Raw genomic sequence first — 10,330 nt, forward strand, 5'->3', positions numbered from 1 at the left:
TGTGCGTGACTGCGTCACGTGTGGCTATGTCTGTGATTTCGGGCTTAGGATCCTCACATGTGTGTGTGTCTGTGACTGTGTCGTCTGTGACTAACTGGTGTGTGATGTCGGGCTTAGTATCATCACGTGTGGGTGTGTCTCTGACTGCGTTACATGTGGGTATGTCCGTGACTGTGTCACATGTGGTTCTGTCTGTGACTGTGTCACGTGTGGGTATGTCTGTGATTTCGGGCTTAGGATCCTCACATGTGGGTATGTCCGTGACTGTGGCGCCTGTGGCTGGTGGTTGTGTGATGTCGGGCTTAGGACCATCACATGCGGGTATGTGCGTGACTGTGTCGTTTGTGACTGTGTGTTGTGTGATGTCGGGCTGAGGGGGATCACATGTGTGTGTGTCTGTGACTGCGTTACCGGAGCCTGGTGCTTGTGTGATTTCGGGCTTAGGATCAGCACATGTGGGTGTGTCTGTGACTGCTTTACATGTGGGGCTGTCTGTGATGTCGGGCTGAGGATGATCACTCGTGGTGGTATGCGTGACGGTGTCACATGTTGGTATGTGCAGGACTGGGTCACATGTGGTTCTGTCTGTGACTGTGTCACTTGTGGGTATGTCTGTGATTGCGGGCTCAGGAGCAGCACAGGTGGGCGTGTGTGTGGCTGGATCGGGGTCCTGTTCGTTAGGTGGACATGGATCTTTGCCGTCGGAATCGGTGGGTTTATCCCGCGTTGGTGAATCGGTGTTTGTTGTTGAGTCCTGGGTTGCTAAACCGTCGTCTGGGGTACAGACATCCAAGGAACTACTATGTCCGTGGTTGCCCCCCATAAACTCTTCAACGAGTATTTGCAAATAGTCGTCTTTGACGTTTTCCCATTCGGCTGCTTCACATTCGTGGAGCACTTCTAGATGTAGCTCGATGATGGTGCGCTTATGCACGCGGGGTGGGCGTCGTCCGCGGCGTCGTCGTTGGGCGGGCAATCTGCCGGGCTGCCTATCCCTAATCATCGTGTACCCGTAATCGGGTGGCGGCAGGTCGCCGCGTTGTAAATGATCCAATATTACTTCGTCGAGTGGCGGTGACGGCACGTCACGAACGGTTCGATACGTTCGTCGTCGTTTGTGTCCGAGGAAGGCAAAATACTAAGCAAAAAAAGAACGAGGACGATGTAGAATAGTGCATTTGTGTTAGAATGATGATAGAAAAGCCCCCGCAGGAACACATTGTTCTATGGTACATATGACGGATACATACACGGTGTTGCGTATATACTTACCTTCCAGAGGGAATAACCAAGAAGGGCGACGATGACGGCGGACAGGAAGAAGAGTACGGGAGTAGTGGCCGTAAGGACGGTGTCGGTTAGGTCGGGGACATCTGGGGTCACTCTCCCGGGACCTTGGTTACCGCCCGATGAACTGGGTGATCTATCTTTTAAGGTTGGTGGTGCATATCCTTCTCCTATGCTGCCGGTAGATGGTGCACGGTCTAAGGATAGTCCAAAGCCACCATCCGGATCTGTAGGCTGAGAACCCGTACCCTGTGTGTTATTGGTGTGCGTGGACGGGTCGGATCCGGGTGTTGAGGAACCAGGGTTTTGGGGACCAGTGGAACCCGGTCCAGAGGAACCTCCTCCAGCCCCACCTCCTTTTCCTGCCTCACCAGCAACACCACCTACACCAGGACCAGTGCCGCCGCCGGGGCCGCTACCGGTTGCACCCGATTGATTTGGGTTCGGGTTCGGTTTTGGTTTGGGTGGATTGAGAGGAGGGGGGTCATCGTTGCCGCCGTCAACGACGTCATGGCCTGAACATTTGGTGAATGGGGAGACAGGGAAAGGGTAGGAAGAAGTATGATGAAACTGAAGTTTTGCAGGTGGTTGTGGGATGATCGCTGATGGTCGGCACCATGGATGCATGGTGCCACGGTGCGAACGGTGGTTGGCAGGTGCCACCCCGGGGAAAAGACTCTCTCTCTGTCTCCCACAACACACACAACACACACAGACAGTGTCTGTGTCGACTTCTGTCGACGTCTACATAGTGCGGCCGACCAGGCGCTCGGTCTCTACGGCCCGTGGCTCGGGCGCTCACTGTCCCCCGCTGATTCTCATGCGACGGTGGGTTCTCTATCAGGGGGCTCTGCGAGAACTTCGGTGTTTTGTGTTTCATGTTGTTTTTGTCCTGTTTTGATTCTCTCCTTTTTTTTGTGCCTTTTTGTTTTTCCCCTATTCCTCGTACTAATTACCCACGCACAGTACCTGTAGGAACTGTGAAGGTAATGGGGGTACTTCCTTCGGTTACACTAATGGTACGCGAACTTCCCCAAAGTGTCTTATTAAGCGCGTTCTCTTCCTCAAGGTCCGTCACTTGAGGAGGGATGTCAGGTGTAACTTTGCCTTCCAGGCAAGCATAAAGTTTATCCTGATCCATCTCATTTTCACTACATTGTTCTGCTGGTCCTTGGGAGTTCCCCGGCGTACTCCCTTGTGCTGCAGGCGCAATTGGATTCTTACCTGTTGCACTTGCATCTGGTGCTCCTCTTCCAGGCTTCTCATCGGATCGTGTTGGTCCTGATGCAGAGCCTCCTGGTATGACCGGTGGTGCCGCATGTGGGGGTTGTGGTACGGATCCCGCAGCCGGTCCTGATCCCGTTCCTGCGGATGTCGTTGATCCTGGTTTTTGTGCCGGTGGTGGGGGCAATACGGGTGGTACATCAGCTGGTGCAATGTGTGCGCGTCCAAGTCCTCCTCCCCCTAGCCCACCTGGTGTTGGTGGTGACGTCTGTACGTCTGACGTGTCCTTGTTGTTTGTTGTGTTGTCCGCATTACTTCCTGACGCCGCCTGGTCTTCCTTGTCCTTCCCTGCAAGAAGAAAGGAATAAAGATGGTAAACAGATGATAAAAAAACAAAACGACACAAGTGGTACAGAAAGAAGGGGCGCGAGACGGTGCGGTCAGGTAGCGGCAGGGTAGGGTCCGGCGCGATGCAGTGGGTCGATGCAGTGGGTCGATGCATGGATGGAGGTGAACTCGGTGGCCTGCGTCAGGCGACCGCACTCGTACGGCGAGGTGAACTCGCTTGACTGGGTCGTGCTGGATGGTAGTAGTACACTTTTATTTGTCGCCGTCATCTCAACTCCGGTGTAGCCCGCGTCCTGTCCGCTCGTCGTCGCTACATGCTGTTCCGCCGCGTGTGCGTGTTGTTGTTGGCGGCATCCATATTCGGCCGTACGACCCGTGCGCGCGGCGTATGCGTATGCGGCAGTATGATCCGGTATGCGGCCATATGTTCGTATTGTTACAAATCGTGTGCATATTGTTACGGGCCGTATGCTTACTTCTTACTATACGCATCCGTATCCTCCTTATGCTTACCTTTCCTTGTTTTAGTTTCCTCCTCTAGTTCTTTCCTCGCTGTCTCAATGACCTCCTGTACTTTCCTCTCGTCTTCTTGTACTTCAGGTATTTCTCCCTTCTGCACGTTGCCTTTAACATCCTGTTCTTTGTCTTTTATATATTCTTTCCAATCCATATCACACTTCGCCGCCCCCTCTATGTTCCCTATTTTGTCCATTATGCCTCCTTTGCTTACTAACCAGTCCACAATGTTTCCATTTACTGGCCTTATAATGGCCCCTGTCACTTTGTACCCACATTCCGTCCAATCCCCTTTCATTACAGGACCTTTTTTATCTTCCTGTATGCCTCCAGCCTCTCCCATTGCTTTCACCGTTTTCCAGGCATACTTTACACCCCTTCTCCACGGTGTCTTATGTGCACAATATTTGTTGTCCAGTATATACCCAAAGGCATTCGCTGCCTCACACCTCAACTGCTTCTCTTTTTCATCCATAACACCACGTCCCTTGTTCGCAGTGCCCTCACTACCGTTTCCTCCGTTTGCATAGAACAATGCTCCTGTCATAAGTCTACATCTTATTACATCCGCTACTGTCTGATCTTTCCTGGGGTAGTCATCCACATCTTCCCAACCTGTATTATTACAATTGGCACCCATGGCTTCCATGTACTCGTCCTTCTTGTGCATGTACTCCACAAATCCCTGCAATACTGTCTTCAATTCTTCGAGATCTTTATCCTACACGTTGCACATATGCATAAACAAATATGCATGTTCATACTGTATCTACACTTTGTCCCCTGAATACATGTACACTCACCTACTTACATATACTCCATGAATAACTTCCCTGTCGTTCTTTTATCTCTATCTCGCTCCCTTTCTCGTGGTCGATGCTGCGTGTGCTCTAACTTACACTATAATTACGCAGCACGTACACTTGCTTCCTCTTCTCGTCCAATATACTACTCCACTCACAATTATCTCGTTCGGCCGGCGTCCTTGCCACCGGTTTCGCCGGTCCCGGCTGTGATGCCGGTTTCACCGCTACTGGTTTGGCAGCGGTGGCCGCCTTGCCGTCGACCGGCTTGGCGGGTGCTGGTGTGGCAGGTGCGGCCGGTGTAGCTGCTGATGATTTCGTGGACGATCCCTGTGCTGGTGTACCTAAGAAAAGGGAAGGGGTGGATATTTGTTAAAACAAAGCGAGATGCATGAACACAAAAGAAGAAAGGGGTGTTCACGTCGGCGGGGCGGCCTGTTCGGAGGCGTTGGGTTAGGTGGACGGTAGCATTACACTTTTATTTGTTGTGGCCGTCCCGCTCGGTCATGTCGTCCCTTCTGCCTCGTCCGCCGTCCCGCTGCATCCCTCAGGTCCGCTGCGGTGCGTCGTCGCCGCTGCGCACTCTTGTACACGGGGGCCGTCGTCGCCGCACACTTCGGCTCAATGAAGGGACCGTGCGTTGCTGTTCCGCCGTGTGCATTGCTGTCACCGCGTGTTCGTGTTGTGGCCGCGGCGCACTCAACTTCAACGAAGTGGTTTGCCGTCCTGTTGCGTTCGAAGCTGTCTCATTCTGTCTCAACCTCGCCTGCCTTACCTGACTGCCCCTTCTTCGCCTGTTCCCTCTGTTCTATGCCTTGCTCTACCTGTTGCTTAATTCCTTTAAATACTTCCCCCAGTCCTGCCTTCAGTGCGTGCACTATCTCAACAATCTGCGAACCTGCGACATCCGGTGCAGGTCCCTTCCCCAGGATGTCGTCTAGGTTCCATTCCTTCCTCCACTGCTGCGTGCACAGTGTATGTCCTTGTATTTTCTGTATTGCCTCTTTTAGTTTTCTATTTTGCCGTAACCATTTCTTGACTTGTTCATTTAACTTAAGTGTTCTTATGTTCAAATCACCAACGAGTTCTCTACGACATGTCCCCTGCTGTATTAAACCTGCGGGAAGACCGCCGTCCTTCCCTAAATTGTCCATTATTTTCCATGCATAAAATATTCCCCACGTACTTTTGCACACGGATTCGTTTAATACTTCGCTGAACATATGTACTATTGCACATCGTAAGTGCTCCCTTATTTTCTCATTGGTTGCATCGTCCTGTTGTCTAGCCTTTTCTGAACTAGTCCACCCATTCATGAAAAATAAGGCCCCTGCCATAAGTACGCATACAATTTTATCGCCGACCGTTTGTGTCACTAATTTTGCACGCTTCCCATGCGCGTGGTGCTGCCATCCTGCGTTACCACAGTTCGATGCATACGCTAGTATATCGTCGCCCTGCATGTATTGCACAAATTCCGCCATTACCTCTTTGGTCTTCTGCCACACCATGTCCTACAATGTAAGAGAAACACAGGAAATATATACATGCGCATGTGTGCTTGAAATCTATGTGCCCCGCTGCGATTCATGCTCTGTTGCATCAATAAATGCCTAGCACGGAACTGCCCGTGTTGTGCTGCTACTCCTGTATGTTCGTACCTCATAGTCCTCCTGTGTGGAAATGCCCGCGTCGATGACCCATTGGGCCAACAGGTGGCCTAAGTTCGCTGCGGACATAATAGTATTATTCTATTAGTATACTATACTCGGTCCAGTTCCTTGGAAATATTATGATGCTACATATATCCCATGGTAAGGCTTATAACATTCTCTCCCTCAATATGTTCATATTGTACTAAATAATTATTCTTCCTCTACTTCTACACCAATTATTTCATGAACTGCTGGTATCATAGGTACTTGTGCTCACTATAGTGCTGCCGTACACTATTTATAGTTGCGCTAAGGTAGAACTCTATCAAGAAAAGAGAAAAAAATAAAAGGATTGAATAACAAGAAGAGAAAGAATAAAAAAAAAAAAAACCAAAGGAAACACCAGGACAATACTAGACAACGTCATGAAAAGCACCCCCCGCCCCCCTGTCTACACCGGTCAGCACTAAACGCCTGTCACACACACTGTCTCTCTGTGTGCGTACACTAAACCCCTTGTACACTAAAACCGCAGTAGCGACAACAACATCAATGCTGCTGCCGTCGTCGCCGCTACAGTTGCCGTCGCCGCTACAGTTGCCGTCGCCGCTCAACCGAAGTGCAGCTCAGCGCAATGGGGCAGCGACGCACCGCGCTGTGCGCTGTTCCGCCGTGTACGTTGTTTCCGTGCGTTGTTGTGGCCGTTGCGGTTGTGACCGTCCATCCGTGCGCAGTTGTACGGTACGTAGAGAGCGTGCCGTATTGGTGCTTGCTGCCCATCGGTCCTTACCTGCGGGTTCCGTTGGTGCTGGTTTACCGCTTCCGACAGGGTTCAGTGGTATGGACTCAGTGTCGTCATCCTCCGGATCGCTACTGGGGTCGTCTTCGATAGGCTCCATGCATGCGTCATGGTCCTGCTCGCATTGCACGACTTCTGTCTTTACCTGCTCAACTATGAGCTTCAGGTCTTCGCCTAACTGTTGTATAACTGCTGTCTCCTCATGCTGCATCTCAATTTGTGCATTAGGTTCCTTGTTACCCGTTTCTTTCCGCCCATTTCCTGCTAATGTGTTCTTACATGTACGGTTTATCTCGGGACCTGCAAATGTGTCCCTCAATCTCTTATTGTCCTCTAACCATTCCTTAATCTTAGTCTGCATGTCAAATTGTCCTATTTGTATGTTTTCAAACTGTCCCTGCTGGCACTTGCTGTTTGTAATGAGTCCGTGCCAACCTTGTTCCAGCTCTGTCACAACCTCCCATGCATAATGTATGCCCATGTGACTTTTGCATGGAGATTCGTTCAATATGTACATAAATATATTTACTATTGCGCATCTTATATGTTCCTTCAACGCTTCATTATGATCTTCGGTATTGTCCGTCCTGGCGGACCTTGTTGGCCAGGCATTCATGAACAATAATGCTCGTGTCATGAGTCTGCACATTGCTTTCTCTGGGCTCTTCCATGGTACCCGTACCCGGTGACCATATTCAGTTTCGTCACATGATGAAGTCAACATCTTTTCGTACTCTTCGTTCTGTATAAAATCCACAAACTCATTCAATACGACTTGTATGTCGTTCCATATGCTCCTCTATAATGTGAAAGATCGGAAAAACATAAATTTTACGTTCAATCGATGCATACTTACTGTGGTCGCACAGTGCTCTATGCCAACTGTCCACTAAAAAATTATGCATACATTTTGCTCACATTCCTATTGACCTTGTTCCGTTGTTCTCATTGTGCTAAAATAACTTACACTTAATCGGTCCTGGTCCGCTACTCGCCTTCGTTCTACCCACTGCCTTATTAAATCTGCCCAATGCTGAACCATTTTGGCGCATGTATCCTTCCTGATACTATTCCTACGTTATAATTCAATGCAGTATAATTGAATCCTCACGGTCCATAAATAATTATCCTGCTTCGCGTTGTTCTACGTCATGGAAGAGTCCAGACAGTTCGATGTTCCCCTGTTGTGTTATTTATCTAATACTGTATCCTATAATCAACATGTCCGTATAGTGCGCTGCGGCAATACTGTTGTATGCAGTACTGCGCACAAGAATATATTATACTCCTCTTATGGGCAGCACGCAATAAAAGATGATTCCTCCATCACTGAAACAACAAAGGCTAAACTAAAGCCCATTCTGTGTTGCAATACGTTCGGAACTGCTGTCACGCATATCTGTCATCTTCCATATTTATAGAATAGTACTCCTTCACAGGACTCGAGCACGCAATTCCGCACATAAACAGCACTTTCGCACGTTTACTCTACGTGAGACGTATAAATCCTATTATTCGTGAAACCATATGTATATAAAGTAAGAACGAGAGAGAAAGGAAAAGAAAAAGGAACACAAAACAGGCAATAGGAGGAACCTAAGGAAAAACAAATAACAAAAGACCAAAAAACAAAAACAAAGGAAAAAATAGGAACAACACTACACACAACGCGTCATGAATACCGCCCTTACTGCACCGGTCTACAATAAACCGCAGTAATAACAACAACATCAATGTCTGCTGCCGGCGTTGCTGCGTTGCGTCCGTCGTCGACGCCGGCCTTCCGTGGTTGATACTCCCACATAATATGTGTATTCCGTCGTCCCCGCAGCGCTCACTCTGTACTCCCTCTGTGCTCCCTCTCTGCGATCCCCTTGTCTGGATCCTTCCTTCGAACCTCCTTACTCGGCTACTTCGTCGAAACCTTCTTACACTGGGCTACGTTCGCGGACAATCGCGTTTACCCGGCCGTGTTTGCTCGGAGACAATGGTTCTGCGTGGTGTACCCGGCCGCTTGGGTCGACGCGTGTGCTCGTACAGACAAGCGCTCCTCCTTTTTACACTCAGACAATACTTCGTCGAACTGCTTCACTCGGACAGTCGTGTTTACGCGGCCGCGTTTGCTCGGCGAGACAATGTCTCCCTCCGTTCTTACACTCGGCTACCTCGTCGACAAGGTGCTTTGCCCGGCCACGTTTGCTCGGAGAGACAATCCTCCTCCTTTCTTACACTCGGCTACGTCGTCGAATCCGTGTTACACTTGGCCGCGTTGCTCGACGCGTTTGCTCGGAGAGACAATCGCGCGCCTTTGTACACTCGGTCGCATTACGCGGACAAGCGCGTTTACCCGGCCGCGTTGGTCGACGCGTGTGCGCGGACACACAATCTGTCGTCGTTGTTGCACTCGGCTACAATGCGGTTTACCCGGCCGCGTTTGCGCGGAGAGACCATGTCCTTAGACGCGAAGGCTTATGCGCATTCTATATGTGTTCTGCACTATACCCTTCAAATGCACTTGCTCAGCTTTTAATAATTAACTTCACATAAAGGAGAATTCTACCCCGTTCATATTATTCATTTAAATCTACATTTTATATGCATTTAACCGGTACCACCCTGTCCCCATAGTTATATTAATAGAAGTGGAGTACACAGAAAAAGAACAAAACAGGGCAAAAGTAAGCACAAGTAAGCAGAAGTAAGCAGAACAGAGAAGAAAAAAAAAAAAAGAAGGTATGGAATAATGTAAACCAGAAATATATTATGTATATCACATAATGAAGTAAAAGTCGTGTGCGGGTAGCATGCGTTATTTCGCATGCATATGCAACGTCATGCTAATGTTAACACGTTTGCAATAGGTCATCCACATATAACTCCGTCTGCTGCATACGTCTCTCGACCTCGCATTCTTCGATTACGGCCGCGAGAAGGAGCATCCATATTTTAGCGGTTAACGGTGTGTTCATGTAAGGTTGCGGATGCAGTTGCGACCGTGGTACATCTCTCACTCGTAGCAAGTCTGCTGCTGCTGGTACTATTTGCATGTTTAAGTCTGTTTCAACTCCAGGTACTTCGCCTTTGTGCGATTCTGTCTCCTCCTCTACATTATTCAACAAATGTGGGAACCACTCTTCTTCACTGTATGTACGGAGTTGCTGATGTTGTTGCGCTACCCATTCTTTCCATGCATGCAATTTCTTCCTTTCCATGGTTGCGGCTGTCCGGTGCTCACCGGATGCTCCGTTTGCCGCCATGTGATCACGCAGGTAGTGTTTCCATTCCGATTTGAGGGCATTAAACCACGGCTGCGTCGTGCACTCGCGCAACATATGTTTGTGTTGTTCAATCCAGTTAATCCAGTGAGGGCAGTCCGACGTCGCGTCCCGCGGAACAGTAGAGGGACTCTGGTCTTCTTCTGTATGTATGGTTTCCATACAATTCCATGGGTCATCATCGTTAGGGGGATAACGGTCCGTTTCTAACTGTATGGTTTCCATACAACGCCATGGGTCGTCTGCAGGCGGTGGTAAGGGATTTGTGCCGTCGGACTCGGTGGCTGAAACATTGTGCCCTGATAAAGCCTGCTTTGTGGTAGACACACCCACGATATTGTTATTCGTTTCCTCGTCCCGCATCAAATGCTGCGCAAACTCCTGCACGACAATCTGCAAATAGTCGTCTTTGACGTTTTCCCA

General features: G+C 49.5%; 2 protein-coding genes across 2 annotated transcripts in view; both read right to left on the reverse strand.

Annotated features, from left to right (window-relative positions):
- AK88_05594 (uncharacterized protein) overlaps window positions 1-7,674 on the reverse strand; it is a gene marked incomplete at both ends in the record, with an annotated part of 9,765 nt that extends 2,091 nt beyond the window's left edge. The window contains 11 exons of the mRNA XM_012483196.1: window positions 19-925; window positions 1,061-1,138; window positions 1,273-1,802; window positions 2,257-2,859; window positions 3,343-4,096; window positions 4,275-4,522; window positions 4,954-5,692; window positions 5,840-5,907; window positions 6,111-6,155; window positions 6,624-7,431; window positions 7,600-7,674. Coding sequence (XP_012338619.1) covers window positions 19-925; window positions 1,061-1,138; window positions 1,273-1,802; window positions 2,257-2,859; window positions 3,343-4,096; window positions 4,275-4,522; window positions 4,954-5,692; window positions 5,840-5,907; window positions 6,111-6,155; window positions 6,624-7,431; window positions 7,600-7,674 — 4,855 coding nt within the window. The remainder of the gene's footprint in view (window positions 1-18; window positions 926-1,060; window positions 1,139-1,272; window positions 1,803-2,256; window positions 2,860-3,342; window positions 4,097-4,274; window positions 4,523-4,953; window positions 5,693-5,839; window positions 5,908-6,110; window positions 6,156-6,623; window positions 7,432-7,599) is intronic.
- Window positions 7,675-9,475: 1,801 nt separating this feature from the next.
- On the reverse strand, window positions 9,476-10,270 carry AK88_05595 (uncharacterized protein; the record flags this gene model as incomplete). The annotated part of the gene is made up of 1 exon (XM_012483197.1): window positions 9,476-10,270. The coding sequence occupies one exon, from the start codon at window positions 10,268-10,270 to the stop codon at window positions 9,476-9,478; it is 795 nt and encodes a 264-aa protein (XP_012338620.1).
- Window positions 10,271-10,330: the final 60 nt, after the last annotated feature.

Source organism: Plasmodium fragile, assembly GCF_000956335.1.
Source record: "Plasmodium fragile strain nilgiri unplaced genomic scaffold supercont1.171, whole genome shotgun sequence".
In the NCBI taxonomy this organism is placed as follows: Eukaryota; Apicomplexa; class Aconoidasida; order Haemosporida; family Plasmodiidae; genus Plasmodium; species Plasmodium fragile.